Source organism: Verticillium alfalfae, genomic scaffold (genome assembly GCF_000150825.1).
Source record: "Verticillium alfalfae VaMs.102 supercont1.9 genomic scaffold, whole genome shotgun sequence".
NCBI lineage: Eukaryota > Fungi > Ascomycota > Sordariomycetes > Glomerellales > Plectosphaerellaceae > Verticillium > Verticillium alfalfae.
In genome coordinates this window covers 1,368,859-1,383,036 of record NW_003315030.1, presented here as the reverse complement: position 1 = coordinate 1,383,036, position 14,178 = coordinate 1,368,859, and the positions used below count along the sequence as shown (strand labels likewise).

At 57.4% G+C, this 14,178-nt stretch overlaps 6 protein-coding genes across 6 annotated transcripts in view; 3 read left to right on the top strand and 3 right to left on the bottom strand.

Moving 5' to 3' along the window:
* The window catches only part of VDBG_07367 (endoplasmic reticulum mannosyl-oligosaccharide 1,2-alpha-mannosidase), a gene marked incomplete at both ends in the record, with an annotated part of 1,859 nt that extends 942 nt beyond the window's left edge, over nt 1-917 (bottom strand). The window contains one exon of the mRNA XM_003002750.1: nt 72-917. Within this exon, the coding sequence (XP_003002796.1) occupies nt 72-917 (846 nt within the window). The remainder of the gene's footprint in view (nt 1-71) is intronic.
* Nucleotides 918-2,191: 1,274 nt separating this feature from the next.
* VDBG_07366 (U3 small nucleolar RNA-associated protein) lies at nt 2,192-3,080 on the top strand (the record flags this gene model as incomplete). Its single annotated transcript, XM_003002749.1, has 2 exons — nt 2,192-2,287; nt 2,367-3,080. 2 exons carry the CDS (start codon nt 2,192-2,194, stop codon nt 3,078-3,080), a joined length of 810 nt encoding a protein of 269 aa, XP_003002795.1.
* Nucleotides 3,081-3,350: 270 nt separating this feature from the next.
* Nucleotides 3,351-5,213, bottom strand: VDBG_07365 (conserved hypothetical protein; the record flags this gene model as incomplete). The annotated part of the gene is made up of 1 exon (XM_003002748.1): nt 3,351-5,213. One exon carries the CDS (start codon nt 5,211-5,213, stop codon nt 3,351-3,353), a length of 1,863 nt encoding a protein of 620 aa, XP_003002794.1.
* A 1,665-nt stretch (nt 5,214-6,878) lies between these two features.
* Nucleotides 6,879-8,125, top strand: VDBG_07364 (saccharopine dehydrogenase; the record flags this gene model as incomplete). Its single annotated transcript, XM_003002747.1, has 3 exons — nt 6,879-7,128; nt 7,190-7,810; nt 7,860-8,125. 3 exons carry the CDS (start codon nt 6,879-6,881, stop codon nt 8,123-8,125), a joined length of 1,137 nt encoding a protein of 378 aa, XP_003002793.1.
* A 413-nt stretch (nt 8,126-8,538) lies between these two features.
* VDBG_07363 (conserved hypothetical protein) lies at nt 8,539-9,148 on the bottom strand (the record flags this gene model as incomplete). Its single annotated transcript, XM_003002746.1, has 2 exons — nt 8,539-8,906; nt 8,995-9,148. 2 exons carry the CDS (start codon nt 9,146-9,148, stop codon nt 8,539-8,541), a joined length of 522 nt encoding a protein of 173 aa, XP_003002792.1.
* A 1,199-nt stretch (nt 9,149-10,347) lies between these two features.
* On the top strand, nt 10,348-13,827 carry VDBG_07362 (conserved hypothetical protein; the record flags this gene model as incomplete). Its single annotated transcript, XM_003002745.1, has 1 exon — nt 10,348-13,827. One exon carries the CDS (start codon nt 10,348-10,350, stop codon nt 13,825-13,827), a length of 3,480 nt encoding a protein of 1,159 aa, XP_003002791.1.
* Between the last annotated feature and the right edge of the window lie 351 nt (nt 13,828-14,178).

Genomic DNA, 14,178 nt, shown 5'->3' with positions numbered 1-14,178 from the left:
GCCCTGCAGCAGGGTCGAGGTCTGGATCGTCGCAAAGGCACGCTTGATCCTGTCAATAGCGTCAAAAATACTTGTTGTCGTTGGTCAGCTGCGCGGAGGGGGGTGAACTCCAGAGACAAACTGCCAATGGCAGCGGCGCTCTGGTAGGCGTCTGGTATTATCTGACCAGCGCGAAGGTTCACAAAGCTGAAGATGAATGGGGGAAAGCGATCCGGGGTGTCGAAAGCGGCGTACAGCATATCGCCGAGCTCGATAGCCTTTTCGAGGAGCACCCTCTCCTGGCTGAGGTCAAACGCTGCAACGAGGCCTCCAAGATACCGAATGTTCGTCTCGAAGAGGTTGCAGTGCAGCTGGGTAGAGTTGTTCCAGTCGAGGGAGGCGACAAATGCAACAGCATCGTTGAACTCGTCGTACATGCCCATCATCCACAAAGTGTCGAGTGAGTCGACGATGGTGGCACCCCAGCCGTTGAACTTGTCCACGCCATCCAACGAGATGGGCTTCAACTCGTCGTAGCCCCATGCATGGCGCTTGTAGCTGGTCCAGGTCTTCTTGAAGGCGTTCTTGATGGCCTGCTGGCGCTCAAAGTTCTGTGGTGACGAGAAGACAGACAGATGTCTTGCCCTCTTGAGGTCCCTGGACCGCTCAGCTTCAAAGTCGTGTTGAACCTTGGGCAAAGCCAAAGGTTTTCCGGTCGGCAGCCGCGCCATGTTGCCCTCGCGCGTGAGGTATTTCTGGGGATGCTTGGCCCAGTTGTACGACGAGGTAGTAGGGCGAGTCGTGACTTGGACAAACTGCTTCGGCAGTAGCATGTCGTCATCTTGAAGATACATTAGAGAAACAATGACAAAGGCAACCAGTCCCAGGACTAGCCTGAAGGACGTCGTCTGGTACCGAACAGTGATTCTGGCAACCATGATGAAGCGAAGGGGGGTATGGATGCACAACAGAGAGCCAGCCTGGTGTAGTCCGTCTTCACCATGTGAGAGCGCGGAGAGGGGTCATTTTGTATGATCGTCCTCTGCCCCTGCGCGGCGACTGCCCAGCGACTGGGCGGGCATCACAGGGTCTATTGTGCGGCGGAACATGTCGCGAGGGGTCGTTGAACGGGTAGAGGTTTCCAGTGAAACACCCAAGACGAACCCAGCGATCAGACCTCGCAACGTGGTATGGCGTGGTGGGAGGGTGTCTCAGCAGTCCGTGCCCACGAATTGCCATCTACATGTCGATGGCAGGGTCAAGGAGGGCATCCTGTGGTGGTGATCTGTCGCCCTTACTTGAGGGTCCATGACAGGTCAACCAAAATTTCCGTCATTTTCACCAAAACCTTGTTGATGAAATGGGGGCTTTCGGTCCATTCTACTTCTCTCGAACCACCGTAACGGCCTTGATAAGCGTTGGTGAATTGTCAGTGACCAAAACTGCTTACCCTCTTCTCTGTTCCTGTTGGGGATGACATCTCTGCACTTGCTAAAAAGCCAAGGGTACATAGCAGTTCATGAGCACGATAGCTACTAAGCGTCGCTTAGCCGCCTTCGAAGAGAGGTTTGTTTCATCCTGCTCGACGAGCCTCGGGTTTCAGGCGTAGGACTAGCTCCAGCTCGTGCGTGGGAAAGGTGATTCTGAACAGGATCCGGCTTGGCTGCTCGTCGCGTTTCGCCAAGACTCATTTGAATTCCGCTTGTCTTCTCGATGCGGAGTTCTGGCTCTGTGGATGACGGGCTTGTGATGCATCTCGCGACACTCTCCAATGTTTGTGCCTTGGCGTTTGGCATTCGCGAAGATCGAGGAGCAGCTTACAAATTGCGCCCGCTCCAGCTCTACTTCAGGGCATGGATGGTGCTGAGAAATAAAGGACGAAGAAATGACCTCGGTTATCCGTATTAAGAGGCCAATGGGTTTCAGAAGAACTGTGTAGAAGCGAGGCCATCGTGATGAGGTTGTTGGGGTCGTGCGATCCCGTCGGGATTTGGCAGTGGGCAGTTGGAGGGGCAGATAAGATACGATGCAAGGCAACACAGTCAGCACAGACCACATCAAAAGTCCAACGCCCCAAATCCTCACCGCCCAAAATTTCACAAATTCTGCCGCCATGCCGCCTTCTGCAGCAGTCCGTCTTGACTTCTCACCATCTTGAAGCACCTCCACCTCACGAGCCCCCGTGTCAACCTCTCGCCTGCCAATCGCCACCATGTCGTCCATGCGAAACGCCGTACAGAGGCGCTCTCACCGTGAGCGTGCCCAACCCCTCGAGCGCAAGCGCTTCGGCCTCCTCGAGAAGGACAAGGTTCGCACCCCCCCCTCCTCCTCTCGCTCTTCCTTGCAGACAAACGACCTAACATGATTTCCCCCCCTTTTTTTCTTAGGACCGCCAACTTCGACAGAAAGATTACAAAAAGAAGTCCGCGACGCTCAAGTCCCTGCGCGAAAAGGCCGCCGACCGCAACGAGGATGAGTTCTACTTCGGCATGCTCTCCCGCGACGGGCCCGGGTCCCGCGTGCTCGACGGCAAGAAGTGGCGCGGCACCGTCACCGGCGACCGCGGTAATCGCGCCATGGAGGTGTCGCTCGTGCGCCTGCTCAAGACCCAGGACATTGCCTATGTGCGCACGACGCGCAGCGTCGTCATGCGCGAGGTCCAGAGGCTGACGGAGGCCGTCGTGCTCGCGGCCGAGGGGCTGCCGGCCGGGGATGACGAGGACGAGGAGGGCGACGACGAGTTCGACTTTGCGGAGGCGCCGAAGCCGAAAAAGATTGTTTTTGTCGACGATGTGGCGCAGCAGCTTGAGGCGGTGGAGGAGGAGGAGGAGGAAGTGGGGGGCGCGGATGACTCGGACGGGCTCGACGACGAAGATGACGATGACAAGAAGGAAGAGGCGGTCGACGAGGAGACGGCGAGGAAAAAGAAGAACCTGCAGCGGTTGCGTGCCGAGCTGGCCTTGGCCCAGAGGAAACTCAAGGTCCTGACCAAGGCGGAGCAGGAGCTTGAGATCCAGCAGGCCAAGATGGCCAAGACGGCAACGTCAGGAGGCACAACGAGGAAGGGAAAGAAGATCATGGTCCGCACGCGGAAGAGGTGATCGGATCGCTTCGGAGCTGAGAGGCCACTTTCATGTCAATTCTTGTTTGAGCGATACCCAATGACCGAGCATAGGTTTTCTTCCTGCTAGATATAGGAAATGCCGAGGACATTACAGACCCTTTCCCTGGTACCCCGAAGACGCTTGAATTCCCATGCTAAAAATCCAGTTTCCTACCCTGACCGGAGATCGGTCGTCTCGTGGTATATTCCATCCGTAATCATAACCATAAAAAAACGACCGCTGTTGACGCAACGCGAGTCGCAACTCCTATTTCACCCCGACACATCGAGCCAGCCCGACCACAACCGCCGCGAGTGCTTTGAACATGATGGTCAGACACCACACGAAGCACTTGAAAATCCCGCCGAGCACTTTGAGCGCCGCCCTCAGCGGCCACGGCAGCATCCGGCGCGTCTCTTTGGTCACTTGCTCAAACTTGGCAAACCCGCCGTCTTGGCTCTCAACGTCAATCTCGAACGCCTCCATCTTGCGCTTGCTGCTCTTCTTGCCGCTGCGGCCGCCGAGACGACTTGACCGTCCATCGCCGCTAGCAGTATCTAGTGTAGGCGGCAGCGGCGGGGGTTCAAACGTCTCCACGTGCGCCGTCCGCTCGTCGCCAGCAGCAACGAGCAGCAGCGCCGCAACAGCGACATCGACGATGAAGAAGCTCTCAATCTTGGCGGCGATGGCGGTGTCGACTTCGAGCCAACCCGAGCCAGTACCGTCACGGGTAAGCTTGGCCAGGTGCTGTGGGCTCTCATGGTGCTCGAGCGTGTATTCGGTGCGGCTCCAGGCGGCATTGCGCTCGATAGTGATGCAGAAAGGCGTTGCGAGGGCAGGATGAACGAGAAAGTGGGAACCCGAATCATCATCCCAGACGAGACGAGTGCATTCTGTCTCGGCCATGGCGATGGCATTTGCATCATCAGGCCGGTTCAGCGCCACATTTTGTGCAGCAGCAGGGTAGAGAAGAGCAACGAGGCCATCGTTGGGGCGATGCCGACGGGACTCCTCCTCAAGCGTTGTGCTGATGACTTCCTGCCAATTCTTACTGTCGGAGTTCTTGTTCGCATCTTTGCTTCCTACGACATTGTTGATGATGCTACTCGCTGACGAGTTTGTGGAGGCGCTGGCGGCTTTGTACTGCTTGTTGGGGTCATGTCGACTAAGTGTTACAATAGCCGAGGCAGAGGTAGGGTCTAGACGCATATTGTAGAATGGCTGTTGTTTGGAGGATAGCGTGTAGACGGGAGCGTCCTTCTCCTGAGAGAGCTTCATGCAGAAGACTCGCCCGTCAGAGGGTGAGGCTTTCCAGCCATTGACGACCTTCCACAAGTTCTTCAGCTGCTCTGTGGAAGACTCAACCGGAAGAGTGGGAATCTCGTGGTTCCTCGGAGGCCATCGTTGGGCCTGGGCCTGAGATGGGGCGGGTGGTGCAGGTTGAGACGCGGCTGACGGACTCGCGATTGGGCTTACAACCGCTGGACTCGAAGCCTCGACGTGGTGGTCCTCCGGTTGGTAGGTCATCCTGCTAATGACCGCACGGGGGATGTGCGTTGGGCTTGTCTGAGTCGGGAAGTAGTCTTGCTGGTTCAGAGACACCTCTGGGTTGTACTGCGGGAAGATAGACCTAATGGCGGGTTGAGGCCTTGAAGGCTGCCCTGCCAAAGAGGGTTCCTCTCGCAGAGGCAGTTTGGCTATGGAGCTGCGCGATCGAGTGCTGCTGCTGCGAACCAGAGTCTGGGCCTCCGAAAAGGCCGTGTCCGAACGAGGCGGAATATCTGCGACGGGTGGTGGTCTTTGCACATGAATTGGGGCCACCACGCGTGTAGCTACCGCTATCTGCACGTCGTCCGTCGGGGACTGATGGATGGTCTGTGGTGAGACTGTGGTATCGATCGAAGGCCTTTGTCTGTGTCTGCGGCCTTGGCGAGGCGGCGAAGTATCAATGGCATGAGGGGCCGATGAAGTGGTCGCCTCGGCGCCGGGCGTAGGCGCTCGGGTTCGTGAGCGCTCGCGGGATTCTGACCTCCTCGTTCTTGAGGATGGCCGTTTTGTTGTTGGAGGCTTGCTGTTAGGATTCGGAAAGAGTGAGTACCCTCCCGGTGGTTGAGGCGGTGGTGCCGACATGGCGGGTTCAGGGTTTCGCCAGTGGTATGAGGGAAGCAAGTGAGATGCCTTTACTGAAGGACAGTTGCGATGAGAATCAGGCCTAGGTCGCTGGTCCTCTTACCTACTCGTGTTGATCCCAGGACAGTGGTAGACCCAACAAATAACACGCGCGGGCCCCCCAATCGAAGCTGTCTCGAGTATTCGTGGGATGATAGACGGCCCAAGACCAGCGTCTTTGGAGCAGACCATGGTTAAGTCGGAGTATATACTACCCAACGGAGGATACACGGCACTTGCCAGTGGCCCCCGACCACTTCTCCAGGTAAGCGCTCGATGAATTGAGAGGGTGCGCCGCGACTGGTGAGGTGCTTGAGGCGCACGACACAAATAGACGGGATGAGAGCGCTGAGCCAATCAGTGGGCCCGTCACGCTGCAGCGTAGCCGCCGAGCCCAAACCTGGGAGCACAGAGACGCGCGGGGTTGGTTGAGGCGAACAAGCCTAACCATGTGCGCTATTGGATGTGACTGCAAATGCTTGTCTCCGTGTTTCCGCCCTCTGTTCGAGACCCTGGGTTGCTGACCCTATGCATCGCGGCAAAGAGGAACGGGCGAATGAGGTGGCGGAGAAGGATTCTCCTGGCGGGTGAGCGCGATCGGGTAGACCGCGTGCTGGTCGCTGCGGAACCCCAGTGTGCCTGTGACGGTGATTGAGGTGCTCCGAGTGCATTGGGAGGAGGGCACACTTGGTCATGTTCGACCTATGGTAGGCTTTTTCGATTCCTGATTGAGGTTGCGATCGGCGAAGGGGGCATATCGCACACCGTCTGACTGCTTGGTTTGAGGACAAGCTTCTCTTTGAATTTATACGTCTTGGGAGTCAGAATCTTCAAACCTATAGCATTAGTACTCTTCAAAGCTGACCATGTCTTGTTTGATGAGTTCTCCTGTGCCATTGCCGTTGTCAGCAGGATTAGGTCGCTCAGTTATGGAGGCTTTGGTCTCTCGGCAGACTATCCTTGGGGCCGCTCCGATGATCGGTCCACACGATCAAGAGGCCGATAGCGTTCTGCTGGTTGAAACAGGCTGTGGACTGTGCGCTACAAACATCGCTCACTTGAGCTAGCTGTTGCGCTTTCCTTCTATCACTTCAGACGGCACTGAGAAGGTTCGACAGGGCTGTGGCCAGAATTAGGCGTTGGACTCTGTATGTCCGTCCGATTGCGTAATCCGACAGGCGGCATCATTTGATGGCCAACGATTATGATGACCCTCACAGCAAAGGAGTGGTGCTATTGACCGATTGGGGGTGTTGACTGATGCAACTGTCAAACACAGGCACGAAAGCCAGGATGAGCCAAAGTCTAAAGGTGGAAAGCAAAGGGCGGTGTGGGTTCTGCCACAACTGCCCCACGCTCGCCCCTCCATTCGATGCACCTGTCCCGTCACCGGCCCCTCCATCTGGGATGCTATGACTCCCGACCCAAAAACTTACTTGCGCAAGGAAACGTTTTAAACCCGTCGCGATATCATTGCATTCAACCAACATAGCGCGGAAAATCTCAATTGATTCCATTTGAGACTGCCTCACCACATAGACACCTATATTGTGAGCTGTTCACGAAGCCGAGCCTTCCCCAGAGACACAACTGACGCTCCATCGACAGGCCGTCACAATCCCAGCCATGTCTGGCATCACCCTACACCTCCGGTCCGAGACCAAGCCGCTGGAGCACCGCAGTGCTCTGACCCCCTTCACGGCATCCGAGCTGATCAAGGCTGGCTACACCCTCAATGTCGAGCGCAGCCCTGTTCGCATCTTCGACGATGCCGAGTTCGAGAAGATTGGCGCCACCCTCGTCCCCGAGGGTAGCTGGACCGAAGCCCCCCAAGACCACATCATTGTTGGCCTCAAGGAGCTTCTTGAGGAGGATTGTGAGTCATGAGCTGCATTGATTCCCATTCGCATCACCCTGGTGCTGACACTCCTTGACAGTCCCTCTGAAGCACGTTCACGTCCAGTTTGCGCACTGCTACAAGCAGCAGGGCGGGTGGGAGAACGTCCTGGCCCGCTTCCCTCGTGGTGGCGGCACCCTCTACGACCTCGAATTCCTCGAGAAGGAGGTCGCCCCCGGCCGCTTTGCCCGAGTCGCCGCCTTTGGCTGGAGCGCCGGTTTCTCTGGTGCTGCTCTGGCTCTCCAGAACTGGGCCTGGCAGCTCAACAACCCCGGCAAGCCCCTGCCTTCGGTCGAGAGCTATCCCAACGAGGACGAGCTCATCACTGCTGTCAAGAAGAGCATTGCCGAGGGCAAGGAGAAGGCCGGCAAGCTACCCCAGGTCCTCGTGATCGGCGCCCTCGGCCGCTGCGGCAGCGGTGCCGTCGAGCTGTGCCGCCGCGTCGGCCTGCCCGAGGAGCAGATCCTCAAGTGGGATCTCGAGGAGACGAAGAAGGGCGGCCCCTTCACCGAGATTGTTGAGAGCGACATCTTTGTCAACTGCATCTACCTCAACAGCAAGATTCCCAACTTTGTCGACTTTGAGTCTCTCAAGTCGCCCAAGAGGCAGCTGTCCGTCGTCTGCGACGTCTCTGCTGACACCACCAACCCCAACAACCCTGGTCAGTGTACTGCTTCTATTTGAAATGATCGCTACTGACACCGCAACAGTCCCCATCTACACCGTCGCCACAACCTTCGACAAGCCCACAGTGCCCGTCGAGGGACTCGAGAACCCGCCCCTGAGCGTCATCAGCATTGATCACCTTCCCAGCCTCCTCCCCCGTGAGGCCTCCGAGACGTACAGCAAGGACCTGCTGCCGTACCTGCTCACGCTGAAGGACCGCAAGACGGACCCCGTCTGGACGAGGGCTGAGAAGCTCTTCAACGACAAGGTCGCTACGCTGCCGGCCGACCTGCAGAAGCCTGCTCAGTGAGTGCTGACGGGACGTCCATGAAGAATAACGTAAAGCGATAGAATAAGAGCACTCGACAACAGGAAAACAGGGGTTTGCTTGGGACGTAGATGATGAGAATAGGAGACAAGGCGCAGCATTGTGCTGCAATATGATGACGTTTATGCTCAAAAGAGAAGAAAAATAGGATGAATCATACGCTCGATTGTTGTGTTCAGCGACTCAGCTGCCCCTTTCATATTCGTACAAGCTTAAGAGAATTCGCCAGATAGAGCAGGGTGTCCGATGCTGCGATTGAAACCCCCTCCCCAAAAAAACGCCATAGAATGCACAGCAACCCCTCTTCTCTCATCCCCCTTCCGGCCAATTGGCATACACTACTCAAAACACATTGTGCCGTGCAAGGGGACACGGCTGCCTCCTACTTTTCATCTCTACCTCTTCTTGGACTCGTCGACTGTCGGCGGCGCCTCCGTCTCTTCCCATCTCACACGATTCCTCGCCGCGTAGCCGCCGACCCTCTCGGCCCGCGCGGCCTTCTCCTCCTCCCTCCTTCGCGTCTCGGCGTCCCTCTCGGGAAGACCCCACCACTCGCGCAGGAATTCTTCCTGACCGGCCTTCTTCTGGGCCTTGCGTTCGCGTTCGCGCTGGCGCTCGAGGCGCTGCGCGAACCAATCCTCGCGGGCGGCGTCCTGCTCGGCCTGGGTTGCGTGGGAGACCATGCAGGAGTTCATGGCCCGGTGCGGCGTGCGGCAGACGAAGGGAATGGAGAGGGTGCGGCCCAGGGCACATTCGGCAAAGGCTGGTTGGTGCTCTGTCAGCGGGTGCTCGAGGAGGAGGGGGGGGCTCTGCCGGGGGGCAAGAGGCAGAGGAGGTGAGCCAATTGGTACCTTTGATTTCAGGAGCACATGCTGCTCGCACGCGGGCGTAGTAAATGTCGCGCACTTGAGCCTCTTGCGAGGCAGAGAGGGGCAGAGGGTTTAGGGAGGGTACGCCGAGCTTGGGTTCCTCGACGGGGGCGCCGGTTGGGGATCGGGCGGCCATTGTGGCCATGTAGGGGGGTGTGGCGGGCGGCGAGAGGTTGATTCGTGACGAAGGGTCCCTGGCGGTGCCTTTGGCGTCGAACAGGAGAAGGCAAGTGTCCAGTTGGAGGGCCCGGCTTTCTGGTGTCGTCGGATGGTCCGATGGTGGAGAGAGCGCTAAGTGAGGTCTTCACCGAGTTGAGGGTTCGTTCGCCGGGTGAGCTTCGGAGCTTGACCAATTTCTGCCTATCTCCTGGTCGCCTCACCGCCTGCCTAATACTTCTTCATCCGCGCCGAGGAGGGACTCACTCTCTCGTGCGAATGACTGTATTCGGGATGATTGGCCGTGGCAGGGCTTATGGCTGTCTCCTCACACCAATGCAAGAACGCTTTCTCTGTAGGTGTTCAGATCGGACGATGATCCTCTTGCGTCTTTTTGCAGACGCCAAACGCGGCTTCAACACTACATGGCAGCAAGTGCCAGCTTTCACTTGTTTCCGCGCGCTGCAGCAAGGGACCTGTCGGCGAGCCGCGCCAAGGCCTGTTCCGCACAAGTGCCGCGAGCCAGCGTTGTTGGTGAGTTGAGATGGCGGGATGGGCGGGTGGCTTTTCAACTGCGGAATAAGGTCACGGGTACGGGATTGTGTGCGTGATGCCTGCTGCATCCAGTCCATCTCATCCGGGCCAATGATGCCGGAAGACGGCCAAGTGCTGCCAACGGGCAGGGCCCACGATGTCCCTTCCATCGCCTTGTTTGTCTGAGCGGCTCCCATCTAGCACGTGCCTCTTGCACTGTGCAAAACACGCATGAGTCAGGGCTTTAGTGGTCAAGCATCAGAGCCGCACCCTATTTCTACAAGGCGACTCACCTTCAAGTAGTGAGCTCTTGGCTGCTAGCCCTACCTAGCCCCCCATGGCCATGACGACAGGGAGACACACAGTGATGCAGGCCATATACACAGTACACAACCCTCGTACCCCCCCCCAAACTCGACTGCCGAGATTTCTGATCGTCCCTTCCGCCAACCCACCCTTTTCTTTGTTACTGCACTTGCTTGCGCTGCTGCAACCTTGCTCCAACTAAATCCCATTTGTTCTGTTCCCTCTTCTTTCCCTTCTCACCTTGACCCTCCCCCCCCTCCCCCCCTCCACCTCTTGACCGCCTGGTTCGAATGCTTGTCTCGTGGTTTTTCCTTCAGGTTCCCTTGTCTTGTCGCGGCCATGTTATGGCTGCTCTCCATGAGATTCCTTCTCGTCACCTCCCTCGTCGCCTGGTGGTTTAAACGACCCAACGCCAACTTCTTTCAGACCCTGCTGCTCTCCCTTGCCACTCTTGTCACCTTTTGGGTCGTCGCCCCCAACTACGCCGCATCTTCTTTTGCCTGGTCTCTCGATCATTCGCGCGAGCTCTTCTGGTACCTGCAGCTCGACACCCTGTTGCTGGGCCATGCCAATATGCTCGTCACCCTCGGCGCAGTCGTGTGGCTGTTGAACCGCACCTGGCAGACGCTCTGGAAACCCACATCCGACCTCATCAGCATCCTCGGCGTGGACGTCCCCGAACCGCCCGATGTCTCCCTCGCCGGCATTCGCGCCGACGCTGCCACGTTGAGCTGGACTCGCCCTGCCAGCAACCGGCCCGTCCAGAAGTTCCTCATTCAAGTCAACGGTGTCAATGTCGGCGAGTCGAGGCCCGAGGAGACCGCCATCACCGTCACCGGCTTGCGACCCAACCACTGCTACAACGTTCGCGTCATCGCCGTGGGACCTAACAACTTTCAGGCTGGCAGCCCCATGATCCGATTGCGAACCTACAAGTGCGATGGACGCCCCGAACTCGGCAACTCGCGCGTGCCCGACAGCTTTCAGGACCAGGGATCACGCGCCGGTCAATCACAAGCCGCCGAGGACACCACCGGCCGCACCCCGGTTCCCTCTATCGAAGCTGCACCATCCGTCGATGGCGTGTCCGCGCCTCCGCGCGAAGGCACGTCGACAGCGCCTGGCCAGCGGCGCAACACATTGAACAGACGCCATTCACCCTCGGTAGCGAGCCAGGATCAACCAGTCATCAAGATGCCCTACAACAGCGACCGTCCCGAACCGTCCCTGAAGGAGCTCGCCGATGCGCTCGAAAAGACGCGGAGAGAGATTGACGAAACACTGGCGCAATACAGTCAGGAAGAAGCCGACTTCAAGAAGATGCAGGAATCGTTGCGGAAGGAAAAGGAAAAGAAGAAGCAAACACACAAGGAGAAGGATGATCAGACGACGCAGCTGAAGCAGAAGGTTAAAGCGACCTATGAACAGATGCGCCAGACGAACAAGGAAAAGGCTAGAAAGGAGAGTGTCCTCAAGGAGAAGCAGGACAAGCGGAGGAAGATGAGCGAGACGGTCGACAAGTGCAACACAGACGTCGGCACGATGAAGAAATCTAGGGACGGCTTCTCGAGCGAGCGCGAACATGTGCAGCAGGACCGCGACCTCCAGGTGAAGCATCTCAGCGAGGAGAATGCTGCCCTGCAAGAAGAGTTTGCGCAGCTGGAAGCCGAGTACAAGGAAAGGAAAGAACAGCTGAAAGAGCTAGAGGATGACCGAAAACAATTGCCAGGAGGCGAGGAAGATGAGCGCTGGAAGGAGGAGGACCGAAAGATGCGACGAGATTTTGACTTGCGACGCCGGGAGCTGCAGAGCCAACTTATCATGGAGGACCGCCGCGCGCAGCAGATCGAGAACCACATTCACGTCCTCCACACCCAGGTCTATACTCAGCAGCAGTCCGGTCTACAACTGTATGGTCAGGCCAATTCGTCTGGTGTTGACTTCGATCAGAACATGTCCACCCAAGTCAAGAGGAGAAGCAGAGCCAGCAACAACTCGGCACACGGCATCAGCATGCCTTCGCCCCCGGGGCAGTTCGCCTCTGCAGAGCCTATCTTCCCCTCCTCTCTCGGACTCAGCCACGTTGGGTTCGCCCCGGGTCCTTTCATGGACATGTCAGCCGAACCTATCGGCATCGACCAGTCAACATTCAGCGATGCCGAGATCAAGGCTCTTACTGGCGGCGCGCCCCTCAGCCCGACGGCAACGGCACTTCTCCCCTCGGGTATCCTGATGGATATGGATATGGACGATGATGACCCTCCAAGCCCGATTTCAGATTCTCGGAAGAGTCCGGCAGTCCCCGACTTTGCTAACGACACACATTCTCCCGCGTCCTCTGGCCGACATAGCTACGTTTCCAGCCCCCACAACTCTAGCTACAACCTGCCCTTCACCCTGCACCATCCGGATTCGTTCGACCGCAGATCTATTCACGATGTCACCTCCTCACCTGGCCCACCCCCCGCCTCAAGTCACCGCCTCACCAACCTGCTCGCAAGTTTCAATCGCAACCGAGGTGTCAAGGACGCAACCACGGATGCTGGACCGGCTCTTGGAAGTCTGAAGCACGGTCAGAGCCAGTCCTTCCCCAGACAGACCGAAGAAGACAGCAAGCGCAAAATTAGCTTTTCGTCAAATTGGTTCAACAGAGCTGCGCCCGGTGCCGAGTCTTCCGGCGAGGGGATGCTGCATAGCTCAAAGCTTGCCAAGCGTCTCAATCCGTTCGGAAGCTCGTCAAACGCCTTCGCAGACCGCATACCGAGCAGCCCACGACCAGCGTCCATCGCTTCAGCTGATCTTCCCAGACCGTCTACTGACAGTGGCTCCATCTGGGGGGCCCCTGGCGATAACTTCAACAAGAGCCGCATTTGGTCGCCGGATGTCTTATGGCAGGGTTCTCGGAACCCATCTCGACGCCCATCAATCCATGGATCTCCAGCTGCTCTCAAGACAACACTTGCCTCAGCTGACGATGAGATCCTCGATGAAGAGGCTCTTCTGAACCCGCAGGTGTCTCCCAGCCAAGTCGGTGTTATCGGCAGCCGCCCTCCGCCAAAGTCCAAAGCCAAAGCACAGGCTCAGATGCTATCCGATGCCGATGCACTCAACCAGCAGCTCAATCCCAACGCTCCCACGTTCATGGCCGGCTTGTTCCGTCCTAAGGATAAAGACACAGATGGCGCAAAGGATAAGACCAAGGGCAAGGCTAAAGATAAGAGCAAGGCCACGACTCCGAGCCTAGAGGCACCGCCCATGTTTGACGAGTCTCCTACCGACTCGCGCAAGTCTCGTGATGCCTTCTCGGTACACACGCAAACGTCTGTATCGGTCACCGAGTCCCGCGAGTCGCTCTCTCTGGAGCGCACCTTTTCCAACACACCGTCGGACAACCACTCCTCCGGCGCACCGTCGAGCTTCAAAGACCAGGAGAGTGCCATGCGCAAACTGTTTCGCAAGGGTAGCTCCAGCAAGTTCAGCCTCTCTTCTCGTCTCGGAAAGGAATCAGGCCTCTTTAAGAAGGGTCCCGGCAGCACGACCAACTCGGACAAGAATTACTCCATGGAGCGCTCAAGCATCGGCGACATCGATGACCTGGGAGAAGACCTGGGCCACTTGGGCCGCAGCTACGACAGTGTCGGAAGCAGCCCGTCGCTAGGGCCTTCAAAGTCCAAGGAGAGCAAGGAAGGTCGCATCGCCGGGTGGAGCAGCCGATTTTCGATGAACTCGATCAAGAAGAAGGGCAAAGAGGCAAAGGAGAGTCTGGATATTGAACGGTCGGGAACCGAGACGGAGGCGGAGGAGAAGAAGGAAGTGTAGGTAGGGCTTGGGTCTTGCTGCCGTTTTAGCCGCATGGGGTGTTGATATATGAATCTCCTCAGCATTGTTTCTTCCTATACTTCAGTGTTGTGATCTAGTGCTATGTTTTGGAGAGCACAGGTGAAAGTCGTGATGTGTGCGCAACGTCATGCCTCCTCTGGCTCATTCGCAGGGCTTGGGTCGGTGTTCACAGTCATCAAGTCTTGGCCATAGGCGTCCATCATCCGCGTCACATTCATTGAGCACTGCCCATGTCAGTTTCTGGTTCGTGTCAGATGTTTATCACGAGGTATTGGGCGTCGGTTATGTCTGTGAAAACCAGACAGCCGTCATCAGCTCGGCCGCGCACGC